This window comes from Anolis carolinensis, unplaced genomic scaffold (assembly GCF_035594765.1).
Source record: "Anolis carolinensis isolate JA03-04 unplaced genomic scaffold, rAnoCar3.1.pri scaffold_17, whole genome shotgun sequence".
Lineage (NCBI taxonomy): Eukaryota > Metazoa > Chordata > Lepidosauria > Squamata > Dactyloidae > Anolis > Anolis carolinensis.
The window spans coordinates 1,543,094-1,560,549 of record NW_026943827.1 but is presented as its reverse complement, the minus strand read 5'-3'; the positions used below and the strand labels follow the sequence as shown (position 1 = coordinate 1,560,549).

General features: G+C 47.0%; 5 protein-coding genes across 5 annotated transcripts in view; 2 read left to right on the top strand and 3 right to left on the bottom strand.

Annotated features, from left to right (window-relative positions):
- LOC134294598 (zinc finger and SCAN domain-containing protein 2-like) overlaps window positions 1–17,456 on the bottom strand; it is a 239,348-nt gene that overhangs the window by 112,829 nt on the left and 109,063 nt on the right. The window lies entirely within an intron of this gene.
- LOC134294572 (zinc finger protein 658B-like) overlaps window positions 1–17,456 on the top strand; it is a 139,790-nt gene that overhangs the window by 75,615 nt on the left and 46,719 nt on the right. The window lies entirely within an intron of this gene.
- Window positions 1–17,456, bottom strand: part of LOC134294595 (zinc finger protein 84-like) — a 141,539-nt gene that overhangs the window by 83,798 nt on the left and 40,285 nt on the right. The gene's annotated exons all lie outside the window — the stretch shown is intronic.
- LOC134294601 (uncharacterized) lies at window positions 6,606–13,510 on the bottom strand. Its single transcript, XM_062966173.1, has 3 exons — window positions 13,251–13,510; window positions 7,379–7,547; window positions 6,606–7,052 (listed from the first exon to the last, which is right to left on the bottom strand). Exons 1-3 carry the CDS (start codon window positions 13,493–13,495, stop codon window positions 6,855–6,857), a joined length of 612 nt encoding a protein of 203 aa, XP_062822243.1. The 5' UTR covers window positions 13,496–13,510; the 3' UTR covers window positions 6,606–6,854.
- On the top strand, window positions 7,542–10,035 carry LOC134294585 (zinc finger protein 420-like). Its single transcript, XM_062966142.1, has one exon. The coding sequence runs from the start codon at window positions 7,743–7,745 to the stop codon at window positions 9,189–9,191; it is 1,449 nt and encodes a 482-aa protein (XP_062822212.1). The 5' UTR covers window positions 7,542–7,742; the 3' UTR covers window positions 9,192–10,035.

The following is a 17,456-nucleotide window of genomic DNA, read 5'->3' as shown; positions in this document are numbered from 1 at the left end:
GAGCAAACCGAGTTGCTTCTGGAGTGAGAGACTTGGCCGTCTGCAAGGACATTGCCCAGGGGACGTTGCCCGGATGTTTTGACGTTTCACCATCCTTGTGGGAGGCTTCTCTCATTTCCCCGCATGGAGCTGGAGCTGATAGAGGGAGCTCATCCGCACTCTCCCCAGAAGCGACTCAAGCTGCTCCTGACACGGAAAAAAAAAATAACACAAAGTTAAAACTTGGCATGATACTAGATTTCCTTTGACTAGAAGCTGGCCGCTTGGAGTGCCTCTGGTGTCGCTGTGAGAAGGTCCCCTGTAACGGAAAGCCCTATTTTATTGGGGATTTTTGTCTATGTTATGTAATGTTGATTCAGTGGTCAAGGTGGGCAGGAGTTGGCTACTGCTGATTGGCTATGTGTCACCATGGTAACGTAGAAATGCAACTATTTCGAAGCTAGCACGAAAGGGGCGGAGCTAGCTGGATGAAAAAGGAGGGAATGTTTTAAAAAGAGTGAGTTAGTGAAGTTCTCTAGCCGGTGAGCTTGAAAGAAGATGTCTGAAGTCAGTTAGGTTTAAGTTTCCAGTGAGATAGAGCTGAGGAAAAGGAATACTGTTGAGACAAAGTTCCAGTCAAGTGGTTGATGTTACAGAATGAAAGATATTATCTATATCATGTACAAATGAAACGGAAGAAGTAAACCTTTGCAAGCAGTTACGCTTTTTGGACTAAAGAAACCATCAATAACTAATTCTTTCTTTGTAATAAAGACAGTGCTCCTGAGTGGTGAATTGCTCTACTTAGAGTCAGCGGAAGATTTGTCTCTCATCCTTCCCCTCCGTGTCACATCCTCTCATACACGCACAGCACAGACTCAAGGGTTTCTAGCTGGCAGTGGCTGGGATCCTGAAAGAAGGATGGCCCCCTGCCATAGTGGGATTGGAGAGATCCCATCTTGAAAAGGCGTGGGATATTAAGAGGAAGATTCCCTTGGCCTAAATGGAAAGAGCTGTGGGCAGGGTGTCCCACATTTAATGGTGGCAGTGGTTGGGATCTTGAAAGAGAGATTTCCCCCTGCCTGTTTGAGAAGCCACTCTTGTGCCTTTTTTGGAAGTGAGCCTTGCACCCCCCAATGTGCTTGTGGCTGCATTGTAGTAAGGGGTCTGTGGTTGGCTCTTCTCCACACTCGCATGTCGCGGACTCCACTTCCTAGCCCCATTTCTTAAGATCAGCTCTGGATCTCGTGGTGCCAGAACGCAATCTGTTCAGCGTCTTCTACGTGCCCAGGAGGGAGTCCCTCATCTGGTATCTGGACTGAGGTTATGGGTTCTGCCCTGCCACTTTTGGATTCTCGCTTGATGAGGTGTTCCTGTGAGAATCTCTGTAGATTTTAGAAAGCTCTTTCTTGATTTAAAGTGTTGGTGTACTGACTGATATCCGAACAGAGGATGGGCCAGAGATGTCACTGCCTCGGTCCTTTCATTGCTGGCTGCTACTTCCCGACAGATGTCAAGTGGTGCTGTACCGGCTAAACAGTATAACTTCTCCAGTGGTGTCGGAGTAGATATCCTGTGATAATGCGGCATGTCTCACCAAGGGCCACATCCCCTGTTTTAGTACGGTGAGATGTGTTCCACACTGGGCACGCGTACTCAGGAGCAGAGTAGCAGAGTGCAAGGGCCGAGGTCTTCACTGTGTCTCGTTGTGATCCCCAGGTTGTGTCAGTCAGCTTTCATATGATATTCTTTCCAGCACCACTTTTTGCTTGATATTCAAGCAGTGCTTCTTGTAAGTCAGGGCACGGTCTAGAGTGACTCCCATGTATGTTGATGTGCTTCGATGCTCCAGTGGGAGTTGGTGGAGACTCAGACATGGTGTAGGTTCAGTGAAGGTGGACACCCATCAATGGTGGAGGCCTTTAAACAGAGCAAGCCGGGCGATGGAGGAGGCCTCTGGATGGAGAAGGCTCTGTGATGAAGGAGGCCTCTAGGTGTTATAAGCTCTGAGATGGAGGAGGCCTCTAGGTGTTATAAGCTCTGAGATGGAGGAGGCCACTAGATGTTATAAGCTGAGCAGTGGAGGAGGCTCTGAGATGGAGGAGGCCTCTAGATGTTATAAACTGAGCAGTGGAGGAGGCTCTGAGATGGAGGAGACCCCTAGATGTTATAAGCTGAGCAGTGGAGGAGGCTCTGAGATGGAGGAGGTCACTAGATGTTATAAGCTGAGCAGTGGAGGAAGCTCTGAGATGGAGGAGGCCTCTAGATGTTATAAGCTGAACAGTGGAGGAAGCTCTGAGATGGAGGAGACCCCTAGATGTTATAAGCTGAGCAGTGGAGGAGGCTCTGAGATGGAGGAGGTCACTAGATGTTATAAGCTGAGCAGTGGAGGAGGCTCTGAGATGGAGGAGGCCTCTAGATGTTATAAGCTGAGCAGTGGAGGTGGCTCTGAGATGGAGGAGGCCTCTAGATGTTATAAGCTGAGCAGTGGAGGAGGCTCTGAGATGGAGGAGGCCTCTAGATGTTATAAGCTGAGCCGTGGAGGAGGCTCTGAGATGGAGGAGGCCTCTAGATGTTATAAGCTGAGCCGTGGAGGAGGCTCTGAGATGGAGGAGGCCTCTAGATGTTATAAGCTGAGCAGTGGAGGAGGCTCTGAGATGGAGGAGGCCTCTAGATGTTATAAGCTGAGCAGTGGAGGAGGCTCTGAGATGGAGGAGGCCTCTAGATGTTATAAGCTGAGCAGTGGAGGAGGCTCTGAGATGGAGGAGGCCTCTAGATGTTATAAGCTGAGCAGTGGAGGAGGCTCTGAGATGGAGGAGGCCTCTAGATGTTATAAGCTGAGCAGTGGAGGAGGCTCTGAGATGGAGGAGGCCTCTAGATGTTATAAGCTGAGCAGTGGAGGAGGCTCTGTGATGGAGGAGGCCTCTAGATGTTATAAGCTGAGCAGTGGAGGAGGCTCTGAGATGGAGGAGGCCTCTAGATGTTATAAGCTGAGCAGTGGGTTGCCTTTGAGCACCACAAGCAAAGCACCCCTGGCAGATGGCCACCCGGCCTCAAGGTCAGTAATAATAACAATAAAAATAATATGAAGGGTTGGAAAAGACCCTTTCGGCCATGTAGTCCAGCCCTCTTCTGCCTTTGAGCACCACAAGCAAAGCACCCCTGGCAGATGGCCACCCGGCCTCAATGTTACTAATAATAACAATAAAAATAATATCAAGGGTTGGAAAAGACCCTTTCGGCCATGTAGTCCAGCCCTCTTCTGCCTCTGAGCACCACAAGCAAAGCACCCCTGGCAGATGGCCACCTGGCCTCAAGGTCAGTAATAATAACAATAAAAATAATATCAAGGGTTGGAAAAGACCCTTTCGGCCATTTAGTCCAGCCCTCTTCTGCCTCTGAGCACCACAAGCAAAGCACCCCTGGCAGATGGCCACCCAGCCTCAAGGTCAGTAATAATAACAATAAAAATAATATCAAGGGTTGGAAAAGACCCTTTCGGCCATGTAGTCCAGCCCTCTTCTGCCTCTGAGCACCACAAGAAAAGCACCCCTGGCAGATGGCCACCCGGCCTCAAGGTCAGTAATAATAACAAAAATAACATCAAGGGTGCATTGAGATTCCCCCCCCCCTCCAGTCCTTTTCGGGCGAGAAGGAAGGGCGGGGCGGAAACACTGCCAGCAAACACGTAAACAAAGGGCTAATCCTGGCCTCGGCGCGGGAGAGTTCTCGTTCCCTGTTTTGGGAGGACACGGGCAGGCCCAACATGGCCGACGGGCTCCTCCTCCTCCTCCTCTTCCTCTCTTTCTCGCCACCCGTCCATCAAAGGAGGGGAGCAGCCAATGGGCGGCCTGTGATGGGCGGGGCGCCACGGGCTCAGCCAATGGGAGCGGGGAAGGAGGCCGAGGAGGAGGGCCAAGATGGCGGGCGTCTCTTCCTCTCCGTCGTCGTCGTCTTTGTGAGGCGGGAAGGAAGGCGGCGGAGGGCGCGGCGGAGCCTGGAGAGAGAGAGAGAGAGAGAGAGAGAGAGAGAGAGAGGGGGGGGGGGTCTGTGGAGAAATACGCTTTGGGTCCCTGAGGGAGGAGAGAGGGATAGACATAGAGATCCATTGTTGTTCCTGTTCCTGTGGTGATGATGGTTCTTCTGAAGGGAGGCCGGTGGGCCCAGCTGGCCATGTTGGGCCCGGGCCTGCCCTCCGCGGGGTCCCGCGCTCTCTGGCTGCAGGCGAACTCCATCTCCCCGAGCCCAGGCCCAGGCCCAGCGAGCCCTGCGGTCCCTCCAGGTCAGGGGTCCCCAAACTAAGGCCCGGGGGCCGGATGCGGCCCTCCGAGGTCATTGACCTGGCCCCCGCCCTCAGTTTTATAATATAATATATTGTATATACATATCATATTGATAATAATATTATAATAAAATACAACACTAATAATAATAATACCATACAATAGTATTAATTATATATTATATATTACTAATAATATTACAGTATAGTGGTATAGTTCAATAAAGTAATATATAATGCTAATATTGTGCTATGCTAATAATATAATATATTGCAGGGGTCCCCAAACTAAGGCCCGGGGGCCGGATGCGGCCCTCCAAGGTCATTGACCTGGCCCCCGCCCTCAGTTTTATAATATAATATATTGTATATACATATAATATTGATAATAATATTATAATGTAATACAACACTAATAATAATAATACCATACAATAGTATTAATTATATATTATATATTACTAATAATATTACAGTATAGTGAGGCGGGAGGTTAAAGAACCCCAGGAAATGCCTTATATGGGCAGAGATGGCGACAGCTAGCGACCCGGGTGCATAAGCTCACAGAAACATGTGATTTCTGGGAAATCACGTGTTTCTGAAGAAATGAAAGCTAAAGATAAACAAACTGCGCGTGCGCACGCAGGCGCTCTGAGTGATTGTGAACACGACACAGAAAGAGTGCGCCCGGGCCGCTGGTCAGCGCTGATTGGATGCAAGTCAAGCCGCGTCACAACTCTAAGCCAATGAATTTGATTGTGGGCGGGCATAACCCGAACCCTGTAATGTGTATAAATATTTACTCAGCCCACCGCTGGGGGTTCTCCCTGGGAAAGCACCGTGTTGTGCTAGGGGGAACCCCAGCGGCCGCTTGCCAATAAACTGTTTTCTTGGAAAGACTCCAGTTGTCCGTCTCCAATCCCTCCCACTGCGCTCGCAAGGACCGTAGTACAAAGGTTCCGCTACAATAGTGGTATAGTTCAATATAGTAATATATAATACTAATAGTGTGCTATGCTAATAATATAGCATATTGTATGTACATATAATTTGTAAGCCACTCTGAGTCCCCTTTGGGGCGAGAAGGGTGTGATACAAATGTAGTAAATAAATATAGTAAATAAATAAATAAATTTTAAACTTAGGCTCACCCAAAGTCTGAAATGACTTGAAAGCACACAACAACAACAACCCTAATTAACTTGACTATCTCATTGGCCATAAGCAGGCCCACACTTCCTACTGAAATCCTGAGAAATGTATGTTGGTTAAAATTGTTTTTATTTTTAAACATTGTATTGCTCTTTCATTGTTATTTAATTGTTCTTGTTGTTGTTGTTTTTGCACTACAAATAAGACATGTGTAGTGTACATTGGAATTTGTTTGTATTTTTTTTCAAATGATAATTTGGCCCCTCAACAGTTTGAAGGATTGTGGACTGGCCCTCTGCATAAAAAGTTTGGGGACCCCTGTTCCAGGTGGTCAAGGGGCTTCTCTGGGCGGAGTCTGGCCCCTCCCTTGGGCAGCGGGGTCAAGGGTCAGCGCCACTCCCACGGGGGAAAGAGGTTCAGTATTTCCTTCTCTGACCCATTGATATCCCGCCCTCCTTTCTCGCCCCGAAGGGGACTCAGAGCGGCTGACACATTAAATTCACAGACAATATTATATTATTAGCATAGCACAATACTGGCCATAAACTACTATATTGTACTATATCAATATATTGTAATGTTATTAATACAGTAGAGTCTCACTAATCCAAGCCTCGCTTATCCAAGCCTCTGGATAATCCAAGCCATTTTTGTAGTCAATGTTTCCAATATATCGTGATATTTTGGTGCTAAATTCGTAAATACAGTAATTACAACATAACATTACTGCGTATTGAACTACTTTTTCTGTCAAATTTGTTGTATAACATGAAGTTTTGGTGCTTAATTTGTAAAATCATAACCTAATTTGATGTTTAATAGGCTTTCACTTGATCAGTCCTTATAATCCAAGATATTCGCTTATCCAAGCTTCTGCCGGCCTGTTTAGCTTGGATTAGTGAGACTCTACTGTATTACATGTAATATATAGTATATAATTAACATTATTATATTGTATTATTAGTATTACATTGTATTACAAAATAATATTATTAATTTTCTGTTATAGATTGGCATCCTTTCACACCCATTCCCTCCCCCCACCCGGCAGTCCCCATAACCCTCCAGCCTCCCCCACCCCCCTCCAACAATACAAAGTGCAAATGCGAGTCCCCACGGGGAGATGGTGGCGGGGTATAAATAAAGTTTTATTATTATTATTATTATTATTATTATTATTATTATTATTATTATTAAAGTGCAGAGGGTGCATGAACAGCATAGGTATAGGGTCTGAGCCAACTAAAGTGCAAGGCAGGCAGTGGGTATTATGATGGTGAACTAATTCAGTATGGTGAAATATGGTTTTATAACGTGCCAAGGCACGTGATAAACTTAGTAAATTGCTCATGCTCAGTAAGGCATTTGTGAGGCATCTTCCAGGACAGGACTGGACAAAGTGGGTGCCGTTCTTACCTAGGTTGGGATTTAATGGCTTAGATTACTGCAGACACGTTCCTACAACCTTGTACACATAACCCGTGTTTCTCTCAATCACCTTCACCTGCTGAAAAGCCTTTCCCCACAACAGAGGAAATTCCTTGGGAATTTGGGGTTCCTTTGAGAGATGTAGGAAATGTGGTGGCAGCAGAGGTCCAATTTGGGATGCACAGGAGACGGACCTGGGATCCCTTGTGGCCTGAAAGGGAATCTAGACATTCATGAAATCATCAGGAAAGGGATCATTGTGCCTCTTAAGATTAAACTTATGCTGGTAATTCAAGGAAACCCATTATTCAGAGTGAATGACGTCCTGTCTATGGTCTGTTTGACTGTCTGCCTTGTGTTTCTTTAGCCATGTTTAGGTCAAGCCAACAAAACCAATGTGGTTCTTTAGTATTGTACGAAGGTCCCTTTTTTCTTCCATCCATCCCTCTTTCCTTCCATCATTCACTCATTATTTTCATCCTCCCTCCCTTCTTTCCTTCTGAATCCATCCCTTATAGTTCATAAATCTGTGATCACCTTTGCTTGTTTCTGTGTGTCCTTGAGACCCTTCATATCTCCATTTCTGGGTAGTTCAATTTTCAACACGAGCACTGAATGGAAAAGAGGATCATCTTGGAAATAAAGGAAGTTTGCAGGTTCATGTTTAACCTTTTGCTCTTCTTTCTTGATCAGGGAAATGAAGACCCTATGAAGTCACCACCGGCATAAAAAGAAAATATCAATATCTAGTGGAGATTGAGGAATTTGGAAACCAAAGGGCAATAATGAAAGAAATCCTGTGGGAAGAAGAAATCCTCTCTAGGTGCCAATCTTGTGGAACTCAATTTTGATCAGAAAGAAAAAGGGAACACTCACGTGTGCATATCACAAAACTGTCGACATGGAGGAGAAACCCTATACATGCCTTGAGTGTGGAAAGAGCTTCAGTTGGAGGAGCCATCTGCTACTGCATGAAAGGACTCACACTGGGGAGAAACCTTTTAAATGCCCGGAGTGTGAACAGAGCTTCACTCATAGTTCAGGCCTATATTCACATCTAAGGACTCACACTGGGGAGAAACCTTTTAAATGCCCGGAGTGTGGACAGAGCTTTGCTCATAATGGAAGTCTACATTCACATCAAAGAACTCACACTGGGGAGAAACCCTATAACTGCCTGGAGTGTGGACAGAGCTTTACTCAAAAGGGACACTTAGATTCACATCAAAGGACTCACACTGGGGAGAAACCCTATAACTGCCTGGAGTGTGGACAGAGCTTTGCTTTTAGTTCAAATCTACGTTCACATCAAAGAACTCACACTGGGGAGAAACCCTATAACTGCCTGGAGTGTGGACAGAGCTTTGCTCGTAGTTCAGGACTACGTTCACATCAAGGAACTCACACTGGGGAGAAACCCTATAAATGCCTGGAGTGTGGACAGAGCTATACTCGTAGTTCAGGACTACGTTTACATCAAAGGACTCACACTGGGGAGAAACCCTATAAATGCCTGGAGTGTGGACAAAGCTATACTTGTAGTTCAGGATTACGTTCACATCAATGGACTCACACCGGGGAGAAACCATATAAATGCCTGGAGTGTGGACAGAGCTTTGTTTGTAGTTCAGGACTACGTTCACATCAAAGAACTCACACTGGGGAGAAACCCTATAACTGCCTGGAGTGTGGACAGAGCTTCACTCAGAAGGGACACTTACGTTCCCATCAAAGGACCCACACTGGGGAGAAACCCTATAACTGCCTGGAGTGTGGACAGAGCTTCACTCAGAAGGGAAACTTACATACACATCAAGGAACTCACACTGGGGAGAAACCCTATAAATGCCTGGAGTGTGGACAGAGCTTCATTCAGAGTTCAAGTCTACGTTCACATCAAAGGACTCACACTGGGGAGAAACCCTATAACTGCCTGGAGTGTGGACAGAGCTTCGCTCGTAGGGGACATCTAGTTTCACATGAAAGGACTCACACTGGGGAGAAACCCTTTAAATGCCTGGAGTGTGAACAGAGCTTCACTCATAGTTCAGGCCTACGTAGACATCAAAGGATTCACACTGGGGAGAAACCCTATACATGCCTGGAATGTGGACATAACTTCACTCATAGTTCAGGCCTACGTTCACATCAAAGGACTCACACTGGGGAGAAACCCTATATATGCCTGGAGTGTGGACATAACTTCACTCATAGTTCAGGCCTATGTTCACATCAAAGGATTCACACTGGGGAGAAACCCTATACATGCCTGGAATGTGGACAGAACTTCACTCATAGTTCAGGCCTTCGTTCACATTGTCAGGGTATTGTGAATTGTGTGAAATGTTGAAATCAATCTAGGCTGTTAGAAATGCCTTCTGTGTTGGTTTCGGCAAGGCATTTCCGTAACTATGGCGTTAATAAGAACCTGCTTTGATTGATGTATCACAGGACCAATGGGGTCAAGTTTGTTTGACCGGAACTTTCTTCATGGTCTGTGGAATGCAGGGGGAGTGTCGTCTGAGTGTGTGTTCAGCGTGAGCTTTCACTGAAGATGGACGCTGTAGCCGAGGAGACACAAGCCATGTGTCCGGGACTTAATGTAAATAACTGCAACTGTAAATAGTTATGTAAATAAAGTTAAACAACAGTTGGATTTCAACTCACCCTTCGACTGCCTGAGATTGAGCATGTTTTGAAACCATGCCGTAAGAACAGAAGGAACCGAAAGAAGGACTAAACTTTAGGCCAGGGGTCCTCAAACTTTTGAAGTGGAGGGCCGGTTCACGGTCCTTCAGACTATTGAGGGGGCTGGACTATGATGAAATAGTCCAAAATTAGGATTGTTGTTGTGTGCCTTCAAGTCATTTCAGACTTAGGGCAACCCCAAGTCTAAAGCTTAGGACAGGGGCCAGGTCAATGACCTTGGGGGCCGCATCTGGCCCACGGGCCTTCGCTTGGGGACCCCTGCTTTAGACTATCAAATGCAGGGGCCTCAAAGATCCAGCACGCTTTCCGGAACCGCCGAGACCACGTCTGTCGGGAGAACGTGATCACCTCTTCCGAGCAGGGCCTGTGCGTGAGAATATGGATGTGTGGATCTGCGTGTGGGTGAGAGCTCTCTCGGGATGTGATTTTGATATGATTGTGATGTGATTATCAATAAATGTTACAATGAAAGTGTTAAAACCAAATTTGGTCTCTGAGCCTCATTGATCCATCACGATTCTCTAAACACTCTGCATCCATCAAAAGAACAGGAACCCTTTCGGTTCATAACACTTGTATTATTATTATTGTTCTGTTAATATGTTTATATTATTGTTATCTATCTAAATCTAATCTATCTAAATCTAATCTTTCTTCTTAGTCTAAATCTAATCTAATCTAAATCTAAATCCATAATAATAGTGAAAACCTGTATATGTGTGGATGTGGCACGGGTGTCCACTCACACAGACAGCCTCCCTCCGGCCTCCACAAACAGGCCACACTTCCCACTGCTGAGAAGCCAGCAAGTCACTCCTTTGCACTGACATTACGGTTACAGCGAGCGCCATGAACATGTAGCCCAAACCCTGCCAATGTCCTTCCCAAACACTACGGCCCACCACCCAAGGAATGCTTTTATTTGGGGATTGTTTCATCCTAAATTTTGCTTTTTCTTCCACCACAGGCAGGCATCCCAGGGTTCTGAGAAATTTGCATGACCCCGCCTACTGCCCTTCCCTTTCCAATCTCTCTGCATAACAAACAGAGCGGAACTGAGCTGCAACTAAACATACTGGAGGAGTTTGGGGATTGACTCCACATGGTGGAAGTTGTAGTTCACCCTGCATCAAGTCAGAGCACTGGGATTGGAATTTAGAGGAGTTGTAGTTCACCTCCACCCAGAATGCTATGAACCCAAACAATGATGGGTCTGGACCAAACTTGCCATGCAGACCCGATATGCCCAGATTTGAATACTGGTGGGTTTGGAGGGGAATTGGCCTGCACATTTGGGGGTAGTTTATAGTTCACCTGCAATGAATGAGCACTTTGAACCCCACCAATGATGGACCAGGACCAAGCTTGGCACACAGAGCCTCCATAACCAATACAACTTATTGGACAAGTTTGGGGGAAAGGGAGTTATAGTTCACCTGCATCCAGAGAAACAGTGACCCCCACCGACAATGGACCAGGACCACACTTCACACACAGAAGCCTCATGACCAACTGAACACACTGCAGGTGTTTGTGGGAAGGGGCCTTTATTTTGGGAGTTGTGGTTCACCTGCATCCAAAGGCCAGTGAACCCAGCCAATGATGGATCTGGACCAAACTTGGCACACAGACTGGACATTGCCTGCTGTGGATACTGACAGATGTTTCGGGGCAATTGCCCCGGGACTCTGGGAGTTGTGGTCGTTCACCCCCATCCACAGAGTACTGCAGCCAGCCGATGGCCAGCCAACGACAGATCTGGACCACACTTGGTACACAGGCCCAAAATGGCCAACTTTTAATACTAGCATGGTTTGGGGAGGATTGAGCCACGATTCTGGGAATTGTAGTTCACCCACTCCAAACAGAATACATAACAGTGAAAGACAAATAATACCATTCTCAAATGACCCGGGCACCGCCAGCTAGTATTATTCAATTCTATTATTGTATTGTATTATTTATTGTAGGATTATTCTTTATTTTTCTATTCTATTTCCCTATTATTATACTATTCTGTTGTTGTTTCTTCATTCGGTCCCTTCCGACTCTTGGTGACCTCCTGGACCAGCCCAGGCCAGAGCTCCCTGTCGGCCGAGGCCACCCGCACCTCCTTCAAGGTGGAGTCAGTTCCTTCAAGGATGCCATCCACTCATCTTGCCCTCGGTCGGCCCCTCTTCCTTTTATTTATGCTCTTCCCTTGCATTTTCCCCATCATCATGCTCTTCTCCAAACTTTCCTGTCTTCTCATGACGTGGCCAAAGGACTTCACCTTTGCCTCTCATCTGCTTCCCTCCCGTGAGCAGTCAGTCGGGCTTTCTTTCCTGGAGGATGGACTGGTTGGATCTTCTCGCGGTCCAAGGCACTCCCAGGGTTTTCCTCCAACACCACAGTTCCAAAGCGTCTCTCTTCCTTCCTTCGCTCAGCCTTCCTTATGGCCCAGCTCTCTCTCGCATCCGTAGGTTACTACTGGGAATACCACTGCTTTAGCTACGTGGAGTTTCGTTGCCAGTGTGATGTCTCTAGGTTAAGGGATCATCATCAGGTTTGCAGATGACACCAAACTGGGAGGGATAGCTAACACTCCACAAGACAGGAGCAGAATTCAAAACGATCTTGACAGACTAGAGAGATGGGCCGAAACTTACAAGGGACAAATGCAAGATACTTCACTTCGGCAGAAAAAATGGAAATCAAAGATACAGAATGGGGGACGCCTGGCTTGACAGCAGTACATGTGAAAAAGATCTTGGAGTCCTTGTGGACAACAAGTTTAACATGAGCCAGCAATGTGATGCGGCTGCTAAAAAAGCCAATGGGATTCTGTCCTGCATCAATAGGGGAATAGCGTCTAGATCCAGGGAAGTCCTGCTCCCCCTTATTCTATTCTGCCTTGGTCAGACCACACCTGGAATCACACTGTGTCCAATTTTGGGCACCACAGTTGAAGGGAGATGTTGACAAGCTGGAAAGCGTCCAGAGGAGGGCGACTAAAATGATTAAGGGTCTGGAGAACAAGCCCTCTGAGGAGCGGCTTAAAGAGCTGGGCATGTTTAGCCTGCAGAAGAGAAGGCTGAGAGGAGACATGGTAGCCATGTACAAATCTGTGAGGGGAAGTCATAGGGAGGAGGGAGCAAGCTTGTTTTCTGCTGCCCTGCAGACTAGGACACGGAACAATGGCTTCAAACTACAGGAAAGGAGATTCCACCTGAACATCAGGAAGAACTTCCTCACTGTGAGAACTGTTCGACAGTGGAACTCTCTCCCCGGGGCTGTGGTGGAGGCTCCTTCCTTGGAGGCTTTTAAGCAGAGGCTGGATGGCCATCTGTCGGGGGTGCTTTGAATGCGATTTCCTGCTTCTTAGCGGGGGGTTGGACTAGATGGCCCATGAGGTCTCTTCCAACTCTACTATTCTATGATTCTATGATTCTATGATTGGTGTGGGGCTGTGATCATTGGGGTTTCCAGGCCTGGGGTGCATCAATCTCCTGCCCCCTCTCACCGAAGGGAGTCGGAGCGGCTTGCAACAATATAAACAGTATAAACAAAGTCAATGAGGATAAATATAGAAACAATCTAAAGGTTAAGCAAACAACAACAAAGCAAAATACATAGAAAATGCAAACGAAACATATTAAGTATGGACCAAGAGGTGTCATCCATAAATAAGATAAGATACAATAGAATAAGCAATACTTACCCAATGCTCCCATGGAAACATGCCCACAGATGGCACCAAATTCCAAAGCTCTGGATGAGCTCACCCAGCGGTTTCATGTCGATGTCCAATAACATGGGGGAAGGAATCGAGCCTTGCGGCACCCCACAAGCCAAAGGCCAAAGGTCCGAGCAGGTGTCCCCCAGCACCCCCATCGGGCGCCTCTCAGAGTCCCCTTTGTCCCTACAAAGCAAGGCCAAAGGGGTCATCAGCCCCCAAAAAGCCATGTCATTGAGAGTGAACCCTACAACGCAATGGCTGTGGGGCTGAGAAGGTGCCCCCCAAAAATACCTCCAGGAAGGACCAGACCCACTGCTAGACGGTGCCCCCAAGTCCCATTCCCACGAGGCATCCCAGAAGGAGACCGTGGTCTACAGTATTGAAGGCCAAGAGCTCGAACACTGTTTCCATCCTAAATATCTTGGTGTCACCTTAGATCGAACACTAACATATAGGAAACACGGCATGAACACCAAGCACAAAGTAGCTGCACGCAACAACATCCTGCGGAAACTGACTGGCAGTGGGTGCAGACCCACAAGTAATAAGAACCTCAGCCCTGGCCTTGTCTTTCTCAACTGCTGAGTGAGCCTGTCCTGTCTGGAACAAGTCTGCCCATGCGAAGCAGGTGGACAAGGCACTGAACGAAACATGCAGAATCATCACAGGATGCTTTAAACCCACACTTGATGATAAACTCTACAAGTTCCCGGGCATTGCCTCTCCTGATGTGCGACGGGAAGTTGCTGCTAACAGTGGGAGAAATAAGGTCGAACATTGTGAAAGCCACGTATTGCATGACTCTCAGCCTCCTCCCACCAGACTCAAATCAAGGAAGGGCTTCATGAGAACCACCACTCCCTCCTCTTGATGTTCCTCCAGCAACAGCAAGGGTGTCCCTCTGGGCAGCTAAACCAGGCAATCCCAACTGGATGGCCCCCCACGAGGGTCTTCCTTCCTCCAGGGCCAAACCAAGAATGGGCAACTTGGAAGTCCCTGAACAGACTCAGAAGCGGAGTGGGCAGATCAAAAGACAACCTGGCAAGGTGGCACTCCCTGGAGGAATCCTCCCCATTGTGTGACTGTGGAGCAGGACAAACAACCTTGCATATGTATGCTTGCCCACAATATCCAGCCTCATGCACGGAGGAGGAGTTGTTTAAAGCTATTGACAATGCAGTCGCTGTTGCCCGCTTTTGGTCTAAAACTATTTAGCTGCTTGTGATTTCCATTATTTTATCACTTTTAAATTTATTTATTATGCAATGCTTTTGACACTAAATAAATAAGGCAGCTGAGAGGTCCAAGAGAACCAAGAGGGACACCCTCCCCCCGCCTAGGTCCCTCTGTTCCTCCCCTCCTCCCCACACGAGGAGCGAAGAAGACTCACCAGGATGTGGACCAAACCAGGCGACACAGCAACAGGCTGCAAAAGCAAAGGGCAAGGAGCAAGAACCACGAGAGAGAGAAACAGCAACTGCCTTCCTTCCTGCTGCGAACAGGAAAGTGAGCTTCCGAAGGGAACGGCCTTCAGAGGGAGATGCTGCAGCGCATCACAAGGGTCTCCACGGTGCCCCCTGCAGGCACGGAACAGCCATCCAAGGAGGGAGGGGGGAGGGAGGGAGAGCTCCACTGATGGGCCAGGACCAGAGGAAGGGCAGGATGGGAAAGCCATTGGAATAATAATAATAATAATAATAATAATAATAATAATAATAATAACAACAACACTGTCCCAATTTTTAGCACTGATATCAGCATGGAGTTTGGTTTGGACAAATGTTCGACTGTGGCATTGAAGAAGGGAAAAATCATTGACAGTGAGGGCATAAATATGCCTAATGGCCAAACAATAAAGTGTCACCAGCCAGAGGCCTATAAATATCTGGGCATATTACAGCTGGACAACATCAAGCATGAACATGTGAAAACTGTGGTCAGCAAAGAATACAGAAAAATTCTCAAAAGCAAGCTCAATGGAGGCAACACCATCAAGGCCATAAACACCTGGGCCATACCTGTCATAAGATATACTGCTGGCATCATAAACTGGACACAGATGGAACTGGACAATTTGGACAGAAAAACAAGAAAACCCATGACCATTCATCATTCACTGCACCCTCGCAGTGATGTTGACCGGCTATATCTGCCTAGAAGATCAGGGGGCAGAGGATTCTTACAAGTAAAACAAGCAGTCAAAGAAGAAGAACATGCCCTGGCAGAATATGTAAAGCAAAGTGAAGAACCTGCTTTGATTGAAGTCAAAATCAGAAACTCCTCAAAGCACAGCAGACAAAAAACCAGTACAAGAAAACCGCACTACAAACTAGAGCTGACAGTTCGCACAACAAAACATTGCATGGAAAGTTCCTTGACAAAACTGAAGGAAAAGCTGACAAGGAGAAGACCTGGCTCTGGCTCACGAATGGGACCCCGAAGAAGGAGACAGAAGGCCTGATCCTTGCAGCCCAGGAGCAAGACATCAGGACAAAGGCCATTCAGGCCAAGATCGAAAAATCAGCTGATGACTCAAAATGCAGACTATGCAAGGAAGCTGACGAGTTCACGCAGAGGTGAGGAGAGGAAGCAGGAAAGCAGCTTGCTCCTTGGTTTAGGTAAGGTCTGTCTAATAATTCCTCAAAAACCTGAGAGTGTGCACTCTTTTCTTAGATTGCCTACTCTTTTCTTAGATAGCCTTAAAAGCCTTAAAAACCTGTGTTTGTTGGACTCTTTTACCTTTAAAAACCTGAGTCTGGGCTGATTCTTGAGTGTGGGCTAGCTGTAATTAAGGCTTGCTGTTCTGCCATTGTTTGGAAGGTGAGGCAAGGCTATTGTTATTGAAAGTGTTGGCTTCCTGTTGAAGCTTTCTGAGCCAGTGTCGCTCGCGCCTGACGGCGCTCGCGAACCCACCACTACAGTAAAACACATTCTTACAGTATATACAATAAACAAAACAACTTTAAAAATACACACACATGAAGGTGGATAGCATTCTGCCCATAAAACACACAATCCTCCTCGGTCACTGCACTCACCAAGAGATGGACCAACAGCAAACACTTGCCACCACATGCACCAGCTGTGGCATGTTCTGCTTTTTCACACAAAAACTAGTCAACTACATCTGCTCCAAATGCAAACAGATGACTCTGATGGAGCAGAGGATCCAACAGCTCGAGCACCGTATTAAGACCCTTAAGGACATTCAGGCACTCGAGCTCTTCTTGGACACTGCACAACACACTGCTGTAGATCTGCAGCCTGCATCACACCAACACCACCATGACCATGATCAGGATCCTTATGGGGAGATCAACTCACAGGTAGACAACCCTCAGGCTTGGAAGGAGGTCACCCATAGAAGGAGACACAGGACCAGGCAGCCTCCGCAGAACTCCTCTGCTCAGCTGCATTTACACAACAGATTTGAAATTCTAACACCATTAACATACAATCAGGAAACACATCTTGTGGAGGACCACAGTTTCTTAGATACCACTCAGTGGGCCACCCTTGATCAATGTGCAGGGGATAGCCCGGACGGGGACAGTGCATCACCACATTCACACTTATGTAATCATGCAAATGCTTCATCCCCAATCGTAGACCAGGAGCAACAGGAACATCCTTGGGAGAGTAATGGGCTCTCGGATGTATCTCAATGGATTGTCATTGATGAATGCACTGGGGATGTTGAGGAGGAGGACAACACTTTACACCTGCATGATTCACTTCAACAGGAACACTCTTCAGAGGACATACACACTGTCTTGCACAAAAGGGACCCTGTCAATCCTCAAAGGAAACAGGTCTTGGTAGTAGGTGACTCCCTCCTTAGAGGAACGGAAGCCATCATTTCCAGACCGGATGGGATGGCTCGAGAAACATGCTGCCTCCCGGGGGCAAAAATACACCATATCACACAGAGGCTCAGCAGGCTCCTAAAGCCCCATCACCCTCCCCACCTTATGTTAATTCATGTAGGTACCAATGACACTGCTAGGCATACTTTTCAAAAGATCACAAATGATTTTCGAGCTCTGGGAACAAAGCTAAAACTGTATAATGTACATGTGATCTTTTCATCCCTCCTCCCCGTTGTAGGACACGGCTCTACAAGGGCCGGAAAAATAGTACAGGTCAATAACTGGCTCAGAAAATGGTGCCAAGAGGAGCATTTTGGCT

Bases quoted from the DNA above. Each gene is read 5' to 3' on its own strand.
- LOC134294585 (XM_062966142.1), top strand. From the start codon at position 7,743: ATGGAGGAGAAACCCTATACATGCCTTGAGTGTGGAAAGAGCTTCAGT.
- LOC134294601 (XM_062966173.1), bottom strand. From the start codon at position 13,495: ATGGCTTTTTGGGGGCTGATGACCCCTTTGGCCTTGCTTTGTAGGGAC. The intron at 7,548-13,250 runs GTAAGTATTGCT...GTGACTTCATAG, and splicing joins TGTTTCCATGGGAGCATTGG to GGTCTTCATTTCCCTGATCA. The intron at 7,053-7,378 runs GTGATCACAGAT...ATTCCCTTTCAG, and splicing joins ACACACAGAAACAAGCAAAG to GCCACAAGGGATCCCAGGTC.